General features: G+C 38.3%; 2 protein-coding genes across 6 annotated transcripts in view; both read right to left on the reverse strand.

The window, feature by feature from the left end:
- Window positions 1-8,703, reverse strand: part of pde10a (phosphodiesterase 10A) — a 60,448-nt gene extending 51,745 nt beyond the window's left edge. For 2 of the 5 annotated variants that reach the window (XM_077582726.1, XM_077582725.1), the window contains exon 1: window positions 7,812-8,289. In XM_077582726.1, coding sequence (XP_077438852.1) covers window positions 7,812-7,884 — 73 coding nt within the window. In that variant the 5' untranslated portion in view covers window positions 7,885-8,289. Of the gene's footprint in view, window positions 1-7,811; window positions 8,290-8,571 lie in introns of those variants that run through there. The other 3 variants (XM_077582723.1, XM_077582721.1, XM_077582722.1) reach the window with 2 other exon arrangements.
- Window positions 8,704-11,254: 2,551 nt separating this feature from the next.
- Window positions 11,255-16,853, reverse strand: tbxtb (T-box transcription factor Tb). The gene is made up of 8 exons (XM_077582103.1): window positions 16,645-16,853; window positions 16,306-16,570; window positions 16,084-16,218; window positions 15,882-15,943; window positions 14,998-15,059; window positions 14,713-14,898; window positions 14,298-14,427; window positions 11,255-12,095 (listed from the first exon to the last, which is right to left on the reverse strand). The coding sequence occupies exons 1-8, from the start codon at window positions 16,851-16,853 to the stop codon at window positions 11,828-11,830; spliced, it is 1,317 nt and encodes a 438-aa protein (XP_077438229.1). The 3' UTR covers window positions 11,255-11,827.
- Between the last annotated feature and the right edge of the window lie 1,412 nt (window positions 16,854-18,265).

Raw genomic sequence — 18,265 nt, forward strand, 5'->3', positions numbered from 1 at the left:
TTGGGAAATGAAAATATGGAATATTACCACCCTAGATAAAGGTCGACACCTGACAGGGAGAGATTTTTCAGCAAAAATGCAAAACCACGACCATGCCCACACTAAATACCACTGGAATTTTACCAATGCTTCAACCTAAATAGTGTTGACTTATTGAACAGAAAATAAGTTGCTAGCAACCAAATTCAACTGAAAATTCAATAATTAGTAGCTTCCTAGCTTACTAACAGCTACTAGCTTACTATCTTAGCTAACTAACAACATGGCCGCAACAGAGAAGAGCCAAATCCATCCATTCATCCAAATAATATTAATAAATGTATTCAATAAATGTATCTATTGTTAGTAGCTTACTAACTTACTTACAGTTACTATCTTACTAGCTTAGCTCAATAACAACATGGCCGCAAACAGAGAGGAGCTAATTTACAAAATCACAGTCAGTGTTGCCAACATACTGATATGGACGCTACATTAGTGACTTTTCCGACCCCTGTAGCCATACTTTTATTCAAAAAAGTGACAAAAACAGACAACATGAGTTGAATCATTTTCACATTGTTTTCCAGATGACATGGAAAAAAAGTCCATCACACTGAATATTCCCAAAGAAACAAACAACGCCCATTTACATGTTGCAAAAGCAGCAGTTTCCACAATATATATAATCCCTAATGCTAGTCGAATTTGCAAGCGTGGGTAAACATGAATTGAAGTGAAGAGCACTTCCTTCACTTGATATGCTAACAAACTGAATTTCCCATTGATCTCATTTATTGTACAAGAGGCAACCCTAATGATGTAGCTGGTGAAAAACAAACTGTTCACCCTAAATTGTGTCGATACATTATGATCTATTAAGACTATTAAGATGAGATGGAGGCAATTTGACTTGGAAACTTTATATAGAATCCATATTATGTGCCTGTAACCGCTTACAGTAAACCAATAATGAAAGCATAACAAATCATTTCGTACGTCAGCATGTCAGTAACTACTGTATTTGTACTATTTATATATACTAATTGGGGTCATGCTCAATAATTGGAAGTAATAGGTGAAATGCTTCATCTAACAGAGGTCCTGTTCATTTAGTCTAAGGAGGAAGAAATATAGTCAAATGGCCATCCCTAATGCTGATTGTAATATACCAAAAGCACAAAATTAATTTCATACACATCCTCATGTGTCTCCCCCTAATATAAATCCTGCCCATTTATATTGCTGCTCAATTGTGACCTAGATTTGTGCATGTGTAATTGGAGAGAGGAAGACGACGATGACGAGCATGTGGTTCACAAGCGTTCTTTTGCTTTGCTGACGTCACTATGCCTCGGCAAACGCTTCACTGTCCAATCTTATAAAACTGCAATTTGAAGTGTGTGCGCGTGTGTCTTCAACAAGAACACAGTCAAGCGGGCATGAGTGCTCATTTACATATGTGGAGATTTGTGTTGCTAACATAATATTACTTCAAGTGGCCTGTGGGATGAAAAATTTTTTTTTCTTTTGTTGATGAACACGAGACATGTGGTAGCCTCCTTCAAACCACTAACCACAAATATACAAATACACACACATACATACACTATGCTAACGGGGTTGAAAGGAGCTCATCATGAAATTATACTAATGACCCCACAATGGAGATGTATGTATATTAAGTGATTGTGTCAGGTGACTGTTTACCTCACACATGCACACAATTAGATAAAAATTAACATTAATCCTATTGGCTGCATTCTATAATGCATCCCTGGCAAAGAATACAAAATGAGATGCACTAAGGCTATCAAGATATTCATTGCTATGATCAGAAACTACTTTGATTTACTGTAATTCACTCCCTCATTCACTTTTTGTAATTATTTTATTATTTTTCACATGGGTCTACTAATAAGCTACTTATTAGCTTGTATAATCAAGGTTTTGTTTTTGTATCCTCAGTGAATAATTCTTAAAAAAATAAAATTACAGTACATGCAGAAAATTTGTATAGTTAAAAATATGGTGTGTATTGTACTATGATAATGTACTTGGTGTCATAATGTGACAAATTAGCTGCAAGCTATTTGACTTAAAAAGTTAAAATCACTAATGAATAAAATTCAAGCATGAATTGATATCTAAAATTCCCTCAAAATAATACATAAACACACACACACACACACACACAACTGGTAGGCTGCTAAATGTTTGCGTAGTTCTCTGGATAAAGCCCAGTGAGTGACGTCAAGAAGTTAATAGAAAGACTCTGAAAACAAGCGCTAATCTCAACACGCTGATAAAAGTTCATCACAGGCCTTGGAGAGTAAAGATAGGGAGACCTTCAGGATGTCATGTGCCAAGAAATGAGGGAGTGGTTGAGAAGACGAGTGGAAGTCGGCTGCCGGCAACAGCCCTCATCACGAGCCAAATAAAGTGAGTATGAATCATAGGTGAGAAATATGGGCGCTGACGTCCACGCTTGTCAGTGTGTCTGCCAAATAAGACGAGCGGCCAGACGTCAGCTCTGCTTGTTTACCGATAACACATGGATACACACAAACACACGCTCACACTCACACACTTGCCGTGCACCTCACTCATGAAATGTCTAATGAAAAGCATGTAATAAAATGCTGCCTCTTTCAAATTGAAATAGATTTTTTTGTATTTATTACAAACTATCTCGTTTTTTTGTGTGTGGCACCTTTCAAGAGTCAAACTGTCTTCTCATTCAGTGACCGACTGCATCAATGTGAATTTCCCTTATGTTGCTCATTTTTAAAACTCTAGCGCCACCTAGAGTGTGTTGTTAATCTAGTTTGAGCATAGTAATGGCGGCATTTTATGAGGCTGAATAGGTTATGAAAGGTCAGCAGTTTCATTAAATGTAACTTCTATGAAACATTGAAGATGTTTGAGCAATTTTTCAGTGTTCAAAAGACCGACAGGAACCTGCAAGTCACACTAAGACCACTAGTAGGCAGTGTCAAGCTGAACACGCAATGGGGAATCTGGATTTGTCCACACAGATAAGCGTTACATGAATGTTGATTAAATACAGCTTTGAACTATGTCCCCAATAATATCAAAGTTTTAAAGTTATTCAAAACAACACGTACTAAAAACCATTTGGTAGCAAAAACAACCAACAACTCATCAAGAACAGGTGCAGTTAGAGGGCGTTGTTTCAAAAGGGTACACAAAATCTAATTATTTGGGGCAATAATACATGACAACATATGCTGAAAGACTCACATAAAACACGTTGTCACAAAATTGTTTTGCAGAATCTCTGCAATGCCAAAGAAAGACATTTTTTAGATTGGAAAAACAATCACAACACTCTTTCTGTTGCCTGGAGGAAGAAGGATAGGGGTGGTAGTAAATAAGCTTTTATACTCTTCTTTAAATATGTTCAACTTTAGTTTAATTTTTATGCCGTGTCATCTGTTTTGTTGTTCTTTTTCTCTCGATAATTTTCATCCATTTTCGGAACAACAAATTAAATCAATAGCTGATCATGTTCACGAGTATCTCTATGTGTGCACTCTTGCTTTCTTTCCACAGCAAAATAAGCCGATTAAAGGATGTAGCCTAAGGCAAAATGTATTGTGAGCACAGTCACTTCACTCACACACACATGCGAACATACGCCCGCACACACACACTTGTCTTTGTATCATTGACTTGATGCATTTCCGAGCCCCTTCCCCTAACCCCAACCATCAAAAATGATTACCTACCCCCATTCCTTACCCTAACCTTAACCATAACCCAATTCAAACCTGAATTCTAAAACCAAGTCTTGACCCTCAAAAAGAGGTCTGAACTTGTGGGGACCACCAAAATGTCCCCACAATTTCAAGTTGGTCCCCACAATGGTAGTTGAACCTGAAAAAACACACACATGTATGGGCCCCACAATTTAGCAAAGACAAAACCACATTTCACTTTAAACCAGACTGTATGCAAAAAAAACAACTAATTATCATAGTGATAATGTAGCCTATGTTTTTATAAAACATAATATATCGAGCACAGATGAACACCTGACAAGTATACTTACAAGTGTAACAGATTTATTAGACCAACAACCAATGTAAGGTTTATGCAGCTGCTGTACTAAATTTAATCATTTTAACTTGTATTTATTAAATACCAATATTGTTTTATGGCTGTGTAATTGATAATATTTTTTGTATTCAAATATAATAATTGTTATTCGTCATTATTCACGAAATATTTAATTTGATTGTTCATTAAAAAAAAATTTTTTTTTTCCTTAAATTTTTTTCATTAAATTTCTTAAGAAAGTCAAATTATAGTTGTTTATTTGCTTTTGTGAAGAAAAAAAAAGAAGTGCTTTTGTAGTTGAATATTACACTTGAGTAATTAAATTAAATTGAAGTTTGTTTGAAATTCCACATTCTTGTTTAAAATGATCATCATTGATAAGCAGCTATCTGAGCCACAGGGGTCAATGTGGAGTGATGATGGTGATAAATGACAATGCACGGTCTTCTGTGCAAATGCATGATGTATTCAAGCAGACAACAAAGTGTGATTGCGGCCAATGTGCATTTCCATCTCTATTTCATCATGTGAAATGCAAGACAGTAACATCTTGAGTGGGCGTGCACCCCCTGAGTGGTCACAGATGTCAGGCACAGTCGTGGCAAGGAAGTGCCCGTATTCTCCTTCTGTGTTAGCCAGAGGAAACTCTCACTTGGGCGAGGGCCCAGAAAAACCCAAAACGTGACGCAAATGTCACAGAACGGAACAGGCTGAATGCTGAAATGAGATGTACAGTGCCATTAACGGCCACGATAGGTACATACAATCGGTCACAATTAATACATCTTTGGGAAACTCTTAGAAGTGAATTGCAGGATGGTCAACACACCTGCGCACAATTAAAAAAATCCTGGCTACAAACAACATCGCCACACTAGAGCAACCTCCCTACTTCCAAAAGCTCAAGGTGGCCATCAAGGAGATCTGTTTTGACAACATCAAGATGGCCGGGATAACGGAGCTGCGGAGGAATACAGAAGTAGAAGGCTGGGAAAATGTGTACTGTATGATTTGGATAGGATAAGAAATATATCTTATGCAACAAGAGTCCCGGAACTTTTCTGACACACCTTGCATATTGCGATTCAAGTACTGTAAGTATCAACACATAGTAAACAAGCTCTGCACATGTACCAATAAATCATTAAAGACTTTTCGAGAAGGATCCTGATTAAGTCGCAGATTTAGTTTTGTGATTTGAGTCACTTGGTAGTTGTTGAACCTTCTTTGTTGACCAAAATGTTTTTTTTTTTTTAAAAAGGCACCATCTGCATGCTCGTAGTCATAATGTCTTTTGTTGTCCTATATGAACTAGGAAGTGGAAGGCAAGAAAGCAATTGACAATTCTAAACATCCGGGCATTTCTGATATTTCCACGGTACAACGCAATGCACACACCGGTACTTCCTTTACAAAAACAAACAAACAAACAAAAAAATGACGTATTGTTTTTGCCTGTCACTAGCATACAATCCAGCAAGATTGTTATAGTAGCCAAACGACATTTAATCGCATTTTAAAATAAAAAATAATCCTCACAAATCAAATTACAACAATCCAAAGTCCAATGATTTTCACTGAGAGGAGAGCGTCATTTCACCAAGTAAGACTGCCATTTTGACTTGTGACATTAGCTCGGACTCGTCGATAGCTGACAAGGCACAACAGGGACCAGGAAGTAGAATGCTAACTAGCAATAGAAGGATCCTGTGAGACGTATTGTTTATGTTTCGCGTGTTGCATCACAGGAAACTGTGGCAAGAAACAACGTGTTTTACAGTTCGATGATTTTGCACATTTGGAGGAGGATAAAGAGAAGCAGATGGTTCATCCTTGTTGTGCCATCAATTGTACGGCCAGTCGTTTTATCTTATTCCCACCGAAAGGGGCCGCGAAAAATGAAAGAAATGGCTGCGAGCCGGGAGGGTATAATTTAACGATCAAAGCCTAGATTCAGACGGATGTGGACGGGTTTGTGAGGCTCACTTTATTGCCGGTAAGTACTTGTGACTGTATATTTGTTATTTGGAGAGGATTTCAAGAAATAACAAATCGAGTTTGTGCATTATAAAATCATACTGTTTTGCGGTCTTATTCAGGTGTTCCAAAGCACTATCGACAACCACCCTGACTTGTTCCTTGTCTTGAAATGGGCTATCTTGGATCGGTAAATGAGAAAGCTAAAGAAAAAGCCGTCCAGCGTTACCAACGGAGGGTCAAAAGGCAACGAGTATCAGAATTGTGTTATGGATTCCTATAAATTAAACAAAATATATTTTTGTGCCTAGTTTTTAACTTGAGTGTCCACATATTGTTTATCTTATCCAAATAAATATTGCATTCTGCATCTGTGTTTTGATACCTGCCGACCTCACTTGTGTACGCAGTAGCTATACAGTAGTTGTTAAGTCCTATCCTGACAGCTGCACTAAAGGTGCTACAATGCTAGTATGCTAATGCTACGTAACATAGCGTATGTTTATATGTTTCATAGCGACATGTTTGTCCAAGACTGGATTTGAAAAGAAGAATTGTGTAAGATGTGATATTTAGTTGTTAACTAGAGACAAGATGCCATTGAAATTCTCACATCACAAGACAAGTGTCACTGTACTAAAGTCACTGCATTTCCCCAAAATAAATAAATAGTAAGATGTGCTGCTTGTTGACATAATTCCCCCATGGAACTAATGATTGTTGAGTGTGTTGCGGGGATTATTTTGGAGTGACGTACTTCCACAAACTTAATTGTAATGCGATAGATAGACCGCCCTTCCCCTTTTGGCACCACAAAGAACACTTCAATGAAGAATAATTACCCAGCTTTGCATAGGACTTTGTATTAAATAAGAGTAAATGTCCCCAAAGCAGGAAACAGGTGAGTCGGACCAAATTTTGTCATCATCCCACATCTTATATGGGCCTTCAATGGTTTCAGTTTTGTCGCCAATACATACATTAATCTTCTCCGTAAACCTCCGTAAGCGATTTTGCCCGCTAACTTTCTTCGTATACGCTATGCGCTAAAAAAAAAATGTCAACAAAGGATCCTCCTATAATTAACAAATACAAGGCACAAAGGATTCGATACAGAACTTATATTGAGTGAACAATAATAATACAAAAGTATTACGTCAACACCCTCCAGGTTTGCATTGTGCAGTTTGACAACATTACATGAGTTTCACAAAATGTTCTGTCTGGCCTGTATGGACATGACGTGTGACATCAAGCGTTTGGGAGCCAATCTGAGGCCCCCCTCTCGCCATTCAGCATATTGTGAGGAAATGACATGCCTCCAGGGCACAAACACGGAGAATGGATGTTATTGTCACGCAAGGAACTTCTTGCATCCAACAGTCCAGCTTGTGAATTGGGGAAATATTTGCTGGAGTTTAAAGATTTGAAAGTGACAAAATATTTGCAAAACAATCAGCAACACATCTCAAAGTATAGATAGCTACCTGAAAAATATACTAAAGTAGATTTGTACCCTGCCTCCTAACTTCTTACTACTGCTCCACAATACTATGCATAGTTTGTTTATGTTTATGCATCCACACAGCGCCAAGTCTACAATACTCCAAACGCAAAGACACATCAAATGTGACTTGACAGATAAGAGATTATAGAAAATAATCCGCAGCCACACAGAAGATTGAGATAAAAAAATAGTGGGAGGGATGATTAAACTGCAATTCACTCTTCCAATGCAAGTGAACAATGCTTGGAGAAATTGTGCTTCCTACCTTGATCACTGCATCCTTCCAGGGGAGACTCCTCAAATCCTAAATCGTCCAGACTTTTCCGTTTCTTCGACATTTGCTGGACGTCACAGAATCCCCCCGCCGATGTGTTGGGCAACTCGGGGCGCCTTTGTCAACCGGCGGGATACACAACACGCGGAACAGTCTGCGTGGGGTGACAAGAGGGGTGACGAGCACTATGAGAGGCGCTCATTCAGACGCGTGTGCGTGCGTGCATCGTCTTTCCAGGAGTCCGACGTGCCAGCCTGCTCATTTTGTCGCCATCCGGTTGAGTGCGCGGCCGCTTGGGTCCACGCGAAGGAAAATATGAAGCGATTTGTCACTCACGTGCGCGGCGGATTACAATGCGGGGCTTGATCAAATGTGAATTTACGCACGAGGTCGCTGACTTGTTCCACCGCGCGCGTATGCCACCAAAAGTGGATTTCGTCACTGATGCCGGCTCCCGCTTTGAAACCATCGATTCCCAAGTGATAATGTTACGGTGCTTTATTTATTTTTGAGCGAATGGCTCGCGGCGACGTCAGACAACCCTTCGAATCATGCGTGGATGACGCACAGCGGACACCGCGGGAACTCTTGGATATTCCGATGAAGGAGTGTTCGCTCAATGGAAATGGACTGACCCTTGGCATACGTGAAACACGCGATTGGTGTCAATTGTACCTGTCACGTGTGTATGGCGGACACGTGTGCGCAAATTTGGTGAACTCATAGTGTGGAGTGCGCGCGAGTACTCTACCTTCTCTTTTACGGGTCCATAACGAAGCTCTGTGGTCGACGAACAACCCCCTAATCCACGTGTGGGGATGACATAAATGGACCCTACACGCATTGTGTAATGAGGACCGTCTATGAATAGCCTTTTTCTTTGGCTTGCCGGCTACACAGCAACTACACAAAATTAACATAATGATGAACACAAAACGTTAACATGCATCATTTGTGATGTGGCGTAAAATCTAAATTAACTGCGTGTCTTTAAAAAGAATCAGCTTTGAAAAACGAAATACACATGATTAAATAATAATGATAATAATAACAATCATAATAATATTAATAACATCAAAGGAAGGTTTCTGCGCATGTGTGGCTGATCTAATTGGTTTTAAAACACAGGCAGCGATAACCAAATAATACATTGTCTGTCCTTTCAACAACAAAAAAAGTCACAGATGGGTGCCACCAGTTGAGCGCACACACACGCACGCGCAAACACACACACCCTACCGCTCCCCCCTCTCTCAATTCTCCCACATCCTGATTTATTCATGAACACACCATGAGGGTCACTAGATCATATTCCTTTCCTCACATCTGGTTTACATTTACAGTGCAACGCCCATAGCTAGCTTCACATTTGAGCCCAGGGGGGCTTAGTGTTTTATTATTTTTAATAACAAATTCAATTGTTGCTGCTCCTTTGCACATTATATTTAATTGAGAAGGCTTGCATTCGCTGACGTTGGTGTTTGGTGGTATTTTCTAAATGCAAACTAACTCTCTCTCTTTCTCTCTCTCTCTCTCTTTCTCTCCCACCCTCCCTCTTCCACTGCAGCTGCTGACGTCAACACATGCTTGCGTCAATGCTGCCTGCTTTGGCAGAGAGGCTTTTTTCATTGTGATCATAATGGGATTATTAGATTTAGAGAAATACCCTGCCTTCATGTTTTTTACACGCATTTCTCAAAAACATGATCGATGACCCATCTTTTTCTTTCCTTCCTTCTCGCGCTAAATATGATTATGATCAAAGAGGAATCATGATCTCTTTGTTTATCTCTTTCACATCTTTTTAGAGATGAAAGACAAATAAAAAAAATGTCAAAATGTCAAAACAAGGAAGTTCCAGTAGCTGCATAATATATTTAATCATTTCAGATCATGTTGATGCTCACAAAAAAAATGCTGTGTGAGATGCAGGAGGATGTTATGATGTCCTTAAACGCTGACCTTCTGCAATGAATGGACTCTACTTCCTGTCGGCCGGCCTTGATTTACCTCCCATAGATTTGCTAGTCTCTCACCTCGATTTACGTGCACACTTTGAGTCACTGGCTGCCTGCGTGTTCAAATATTCAATTCTCCTCTCAAGCAGTAATCAGATTTTTCTAAACAGTGTTTACTTGGTGGCTTGGTAATCAAAATCAAAAAGCAACGAAAGATTCAAAGCCAAATTTGCTCATTGAACTGAATTTGTCAACAAATCAACATTCAGTGGAAGTCCTCGCTTCAATTGCATTGTGGGCAAGCGCCCCTTTCGATGCTTTTGGATACGAAGTGGACCCGAACTGCCCTTACAAATGTCAATGATTGGCATGCACAGCATTACACAATAGAAAACTATTGCACATAGCCACAACTGGCGCCCTCTGTGGCCTCACACGTAATGCACATGCCAGAAACGGCCACTGTCAACATGTACAATATAAGTGTGCCATTTAATTAGGCACCCTTGCACCAAAGCAATGTCAACAACAATTCTGTCTCTTGCAAAAATAACAATTTGTTATTGTTGTGGTGTAGAACTCCACTGCATTCTACAAACAGATGTTTTTAATACTTTTGCCCTCTTCAGTCTTTTGTTACCAAAATGTAAAGATGCCTCGCAGTATGATGCAATGCAGAGCTATTGAAGTGTCCAAAATGATTTCCTTGACTATTTAACTAAGAGAATGTCATATCGCACTACAAGGCAGAACAATGTAATTTCTCCCAACCAATCAGTAACGCTAATTAGAATTTTGGAAAATGTTCCAATGTAAATGTTTTGAAAGGAAATGCACATCACACTGAGATGTCAATATTATAAATATGACTAAATCTGATTGCCCATTAGCATATAATATATTGTTTCCCGCAAAAGTGTAAACCTTGCATGATTTTGGCAGCTTCCTCCTTGTTCCAACGTCCAAATCAGTCATTTCTGAAGACATACTCTTGTCTGCCACATGCTGACATTTTTAGCCCAAATATTTACTTTAAATTCAGAAATAGAAAACCGACGATTACACATGGTTAAATTTTGTCAAATCATAAATTGTCTTAAGAAATATGTTCTATATGCTATTCTATTCTATTGTGTTTGTAGAATATAATTAAGCAGAAAAGATCACCCCATTTTTAGCCGTCTCAGTGAGCGGCCATTTTGACACTAACTGTCAACTGAAAATGACATCAGAGCTGCTCAGGTGTCAGGTTATGACCAATCAGACTCACTTGTTTTATGGGTTTGATGATATGACGTTCACAAGCTGAGCCCTATAGGCAACGTGATGTCATTCAGCAAGTGGCAATATGGCCGCCCCGTGGGATGGATACAAACAGATGGATTTGGTTTTTTAAATTCATATTCCACAAACACAAAATGTTTGACTTGACTTCTCCTATTGAAAAGATGGGCACAGTTTAGAATCTTATTTTTCCCAAGTAGTGGGTTGCCTGAGAAGGTGCTTTTGTGTCATAATGTCAATAACGTCGAGGAAAAATCATCATGATAAATCAACATATCAAATGTCATCACCCCAGTTAAGGAAATTGAATGCAATTTTCCTTTAATTTTGACGTTTGAAGAATTTCCTTCTTATTTAGTTTTTTTAGTATTACTATTTACGTCATATGCTATGAGGTATGAAAGAGTCACTTTCTCATTTGCACTGTAAACCGTTTTTTGAAACCTATTTTTAAAAAATGTATCAATCATCACTTTATCATGGACTTGCACTTAATATAAGCACATTGAAAAGTAAAATTGAACTTCCAAAAATAGAATAAAAATCAGGTATGCAAATTAAAGCATCTAACAATCATAAATATATTAGCTGCAAAAATCAAGTGATCTTTCTTTTAGTTTAAAAGCACATAACCTAACCTGCTGCCTCTTCTTAGTAACATAAACAAAATATCAGAAAATTCATTTCCTTGAGCCTGAGAAATGTCATTTCAAAAGAGTCTTGTATCCAGGAAAGAAAGCATTGAACTGCAATATGTGTGCTCCATCACATGGAGGGAAGCGTGACAGGAGTCCAGGCTGGGGAATGTCGCTGAAGTGAGGCATCATAAGTCGTCGAGTTGTGTCCCTCCGTGCTGCTGCTGTCATACATGGGTGAGCCAGAGGAGGGCGCTGGAACTGAGTGAGCCAGGTTGGGATAGTGACTGCTGGACCCTCTCAGGAACTGGGAGCTCAGGTTGTTGTTCATCCCCCCCGAATGGTGGGTCACTGGGGTCAGCGGTGTATTGCTCATAGACCACAGGCTGGTGTACTGACTTGATGGAGAGAGATGGAAACACAAGACAGGTTGTTTACACATCATTGCCAAACAATTTTGCAATGAAATGAGTGGCCAAGCAGTTGAGATGAACTTAAGTCACATCAATACCAACCAGCCAGAGCGTTAGGAACACTTATGTAATCAAATGCAAGTTAATACTAGTTCTGATATGTCATTTGTTATTGCCACAGCATTTGTTTATTATTGTGTTTAAGAGATGTTTCCAATATTTTGGCTGCAAACAAACTGAAAATGGAGGGGTGGAAAATTTGTATGAAAAGTTTTGAAGAAAGAATTGGAAAGGTTAATGTTTTGTTTTGTCATAAGCAGGTATACACTGCGGACAAAACCCCAAAATATACGTTTTTGACTGATGTGGATTATACTTTAAACCGTATGATTCAATGACAAATAGCTGTAATTTGTGTATATAGGGAGATTTTTTTTCCTCTTATATTTTGCTTCTGAAGCTAGCTTCACTAAAATAAAAAATGTGAAAACGAAAGAAATAAAATGATTTTATGTAAATTCAGAAATCAGCATCAATGGCTTGTTTAAATGTTAAAATCACCGATTTTAATGAAAACTGTTGAATTTCTGCCCTGCACTTGAAAAAAGCTGGGTCAAAAGTGTCTGACTCAACTTTTCGGGTTATTTATTTAACTTAAGTGAATAACCTGCAAAATAACCCAATTTTTTGTTTTGTTTTGTACAATGTGAAATCGTTTTCCTGCTCAGTTTGTGGTAAAAAATTCACTCAGAAGAGCGACATTAAAAAAAGGGCTGTTCTATAACACTTTTTTCCCCATACCGATATCAGCACAAGTACTCAAATCTTGAGAAGTCACTGATACCGATACCAAGTACTGATACCACTATTATTTTTAATACGTAACATTTCCCCAAAAAGCAAACAGACTCTTTTAATGAACAGATCATTTTAAAGAAGGGCCTACAATATACTGTATATCCCAATATAGCATTTTTCCATACAATCGCATAAAATGAATGGCAAATTTCTATGGTTCAAATTTCTAGTTCCCGATTGTAAAACAAGAGGGCAGCTGTGTCGCGAGTACCAATATCATTAAATAAAGCAAGGTATCGGCCCGATACCGATACATGGTATCGATACTCGCCCATCACTACTTAAAAAGAAAAATTGGGGGTTGTTTTGTGGGTAATATACTGGGCTAAATGAATTATCCTAAATGTTGACCCAATTTTTTGTGTGTGTGTGTGCGTGCATGCGTGCGCGCGTGTGTTTTTAAATCCAACTGTTTTTAGAGTGCACTGTAAAACAAACTGTAATACAACATAATTTTACTTTTTATTCTACAGTTTCTCTTCATTTTTTAAAATATCATTTAATTTGTATTTTTTTCCAAACATGTGTATAGGTTATTTTTTTTGTTTTATTTGATTTTTAAAATCTGAGTAGATTTTTCTCTCTCTTGTTTTATATGTATATATATATATATGAATATATATATATATATATATATATATATATATACATACATAAAGAATTGTGTGTGTGTGTTTGAAAAATAAAATTCATTCATTCATTTGCAAACATAATCTCTGATTTTACATGTCGAATGTAAAATAACAAGAAATGATTGTAACAGTCAAAAAAATATTTATATTCTTTTACAAAAAAAACTCTATTAGAAAACATATAATATTGTTTAAAAAAAAGTTCACAAATGTGAAATGTAAAATTCAACTTAAAACCCTAAAAAAGAAAGAAAAAACATTGTACTGAGAAATTAACAGTAAAAATATGTAATTTTACCATAATTTCTTTGTTATGTGTTTTAAGAGACAATAACTACAATTTATGTAATGTCCTAGATGGTAGCATTTATTGTATTAACATTTATTTTGAAAAGACACCTAATGAGATATAGGGAAAGGGAAAGCTCGAGAGGGTGAACAATATGCAAAGGGGGTTAGGGTTATGAGAAAGTAATTTTCTGGCTCCCCAGCTGCTGGAAAATTACAGGGTTTTTTTTGTTTTTTACGATTTTTGTAGTCTTCAAAGACTGTGAGCTGATCTTTTCGTAAAGATTGGTTTGATGCATATAGCATCCAAGTGTACTTAATAAAATGCACAAATGTATGTGGCTTTTTAAATGTGACTACAAATAATGTTGTTTTTCTAAATAGAGAATAATAAATAAATAAAACTGACCTGGAGTTGGTAGCAGAGTTTGGATTGTGTGTCATGGACATCATGCTGGAGTGTGTTGGCATCTGCAGACCGCACCAGTTGTCTTGACTTGACAGCATTGGCAGACATGCTGAGGAGTTATCTGTGTAACCTGCTAACATAAACACAAGCAGTAAGCTTTAACAGCGGTTTTAATGTAAATAAGGTCAGTCACTATAGTTAGCTTCTGTGCCATGACCCACTCGGCCTTTACCCCCTCAAATGAAGGTGTCAACATTCCTCGTCTGAAGTATCAACAGTTTACAACTTCTGGTCTCCACTCAGACAAAAGCAAGTGGAATGTAGACCATGCCGCAACCACTAACATTTGTTTCACTTTCTTGTTAAAAGTCGGAGAGGATGGATGTGTTTTGTATGAAAGGCAGGGCTGACTCACTGGGCGAGTTAGTCCGATGGCCGTAAGAAGAGGTGCTGTAGGGTGCCGATCGGTGGGTCCTGAGCGTGGAGTAGCGCTCGGAGCCGTGGGATGGCGAGAGGGAGATGGCACTTCCAAACTGACTGTGAGGACTTGCAGCTGCAGGAGGGCAGAGGGAGCCTGATGTGGGGAGGAACCAACCACCTACTGGCTCCAAAAAGGGACACGCGGGTTGTGAGTGGCGCATCAAACATCCATCGGCCATTTAAATAAAAATGACACTTGTACAGGTATTGAGACACTTACACGGTGAATACGTTGACTGCTGGTGTTCAATTGTTTCATCTTTGATATCTTTCTCATCGCATCTGCAGAAATAATCATTTAAAAAAGACTTAAATATATGTTTAAAAAAAAAAGACAAAAGGAGAGGAGCCATATTTGGTAACTTAAACCAAAGTCACATTTTCACTGTAGTAGTATTTATTCAACCTAAAGAACTTACAAGAAAAATATAACAAAATTAATGAATATTACTTTAAAAACAGTTGGGTCAAAAAAAATCCCAACTATGGGTAGAAAAAAAATGGACGGATTTTGACCCCAATTTGAGTAAAGAAATTGGTATTTTTGTATAAAACAATTCATAAATATTGGTCAGATCCTTTACTTGGGTCAAAAATTTGGATCATTTTGTACAAAACAACCCTGAAAATTGGGTCAAATTGACCCATAAAGTGGATCGGTCCATTTTTGATCCACAATTGGGTTACTTTTGACCCAACTGTTTTTGGAGTCTATTCTACTCTATTCTGAGCTGTAGGCCTACTGTAAATTGTGGCATCAAGGGAAAATACATTTTCTGAGTGTTGGCGTAGCTAACTAGCTAGCTAACTAGCAAGCTAACTGCATGTTGCTGTGGTAGAAGTGATGATAACCACTGATGTGAGCAAAAGCACTCAAGTTCTTATCATATATAAAAAGGGTGTTGAGGGGGGATCATGCGTCTTAGCTATGTCCAAAACATCAGGAAAACAGAAATATAAATGAAATGAGTATTATTAAGCATTTTGAAAACCTTACTAAAGTAAAAATAAAGACTATATAAAAATCGTCCATATTTGGGATTTGCAAGTATTTAATAATGTAGCCTACATGTTAACACTTAGCTTGTATTAAAACGTTCTTACCTTTCCTTTGCATCTAGGAATGCCTTGGCAAATGGGTTGTGCTTTATTTTCAGAGCCGTTATCTATACAAATAAATGAAAAGGATATTTTAAATTAGAGGAAACAAAGTGTGCGTACACGCAACACGTAAAATTACGCACAACCGCCATGCGCAGTCGGGTTCACGCTATTATAATTTTTCATGTCAAATGATTTCGCCAACCTCTTCATTTTGGTAGGCTGTAACCGCAATAAATTGTGTTTCTGGGAAAGAATGACTGGTGACCATCCTGCGCGGGCCTCCAACACGCACAATGTGGATGCGTGGCTCGTACTTGTGTAAGGAGTTTAACATGACCTATCGAAACAATACAATGACGGTTGAAAATGTTTGAATGCAAAGAACAGCAAAAAAGAAACGAATGAGAATTCCCGTTCTTCTTACCTGACCGCCCCCGTTTAGTTTATTGGTGAGTTTAACTTTGCTAAAAGAGACTGCGGCTTTCATCCAGTGTGCGCCGAAGTTTGGCGAGTCCGGGTGGATGTAGACACAGCTGGGGGTCTGTGGTTCGGGCTTCCCCCCGGGGACCCACTCCCCACTCACGTACTTCCACCTGTGGTTGTCCGCAGATACAAAGTCCAGCAATAAAGAATACATGGCGTTCGGATCCAGTCCGGACACGTTGACTTTCATCACCGGGAACATGCGCCTTCAACAGAACAACCGTTATATTGGTTTCAAGTTGAAATGTCGAAATTAAACGCAGTGCATAGCTATGCTCACCTGCCATTTTTTGTCACTATCATCTCGTTAGTGAGATCTTTAAATTGGCCCCAAAGTTCGCTGTCATCCAAGGACAGTTTCAGTTCCCTCTCCGTGGGGTCGCCCTTCTCGCTGCCGGCCTGCAGCTCACTTTGCACGGCGCTCAGGAGGTGATCCACGCGGTACTGGCCGGCCTTCCCCGGACACTCGCTCACCCCCGCCATGGACATCCTTTCCAACCGCTGCGGGTCTGAGCAAGGTGAATTCGCACCAAGAAAACTTATGAGTAAATCTAAAAGAGGCACTCGTTTATTTACGCACTATGGGAGCTCTCTCGGGGATGAGAAGGTCAAATATATAGACAGTGTCAGGATGGCTGCTCGGAACAAAGTTGGTTGGCTCTTCATTACTTTGATCTTTGGCGGCTTGGCACCGATTGGCTGAAGGAGTCCACTGAATCCACAGGAACCCACCGCCCTGAATGAAGCAGCTTGGCCCACTTGATTACAAGAACTAGTAAATATTGACACTTAGATCAAAGCTCACCTGCACAAGTCAGACTACCCGATTGCCTTGATGTTGTATCCCCTCTTAATTTCCAAGGAAGAAATATTAGTCAAATTCTACTGAGGAAATTAAATCACCTTACTCAAACACTTTTATTTTGCGAGTCAATAGATATTGGTTGGCTAATATAATTTAAAACCGATTTGATATACAAAATTCATACATTTTAAAAGAAGATGATATTTCGTTGAACCTAATTCAGCAAAAGTCAATTAGCATGAATTTATATTAACAAACTTGGCTGAAAACTATAAAATATTTTTTTGAACATCGTGCATTATCTTTTTTGGTCACAGTCTTGCCTGCAATTCCTTTTGACAGACGTTTATGACAGTTAGAACCCACGTCTGTATAAAGCTTGCTGGCATAAATGACTCAATTTTAATTAAAAAGTTAGAATATGACATTTGAAATCTTACTCATGCATTAAGTTTCATGAAGACAATTCACAAATTAGTTGAGTCTTTTAACTGTAAAATGAAATCACTAAAACCAGGGATGTTCAATATATCACTTGTTTTTTCCAGACTGATACCAGTACGATCATGCCCTCAACTCCTGAGTAGTCACTGATACCAAGTTCCGAAACTACCGATACCACGAGTAGTTTTGATTCATAAAATTTCCATACAGAAAAGACAGATAATTAAAAAAAGAAAAAGACCTATCCCAGTATAGCATTTTTCCTTAAAATTGCTTGAAATGAATGGCAATTTTTGTTTCTACTAATGTCTAATTTCTGGTTCCTGATTGTAAAATTGCTGCCGTTGCGAGTACCAATACCATAAAATAGGTCATGTATTGACCCGAAACAGATTACTGGTGTCAGTACAGGCACAATATATAAAAATTTTAACAATACAATTTAGGACTCCACATGAGATTGTTGACACTAATTTTAAATGCATAATGAATGTAACAGGTGTTTTGCAGTTTTACAACACATTTCATATGTTAATTAAATTCTATGTACCTCATACGTATTAAACATTGCATTGCATTTAAATAGTAAAGGTGAGTGACTTGCTAATTCCATTCTAGAAAACCCCGTTTCCACAGTTACGCAACAAAACAA

The sequence above is a fragment of the Vanacampus margaritifer genome, chromosome 12 (genome assembly GCF_051991255.1).
Source record: "Vanacampus margaritifer isolate UIUO_Vmar chromosome 12, RoL_Vmar_1.0, whole genome shotgun sequence".
NCBI classification, from domain to species: Eukaryota; Metazoa; Chordata; class Actinopteri; order Syngnathiformes; family Syngnathidae; genus Vanacampus; species Vanacampus margaritifer.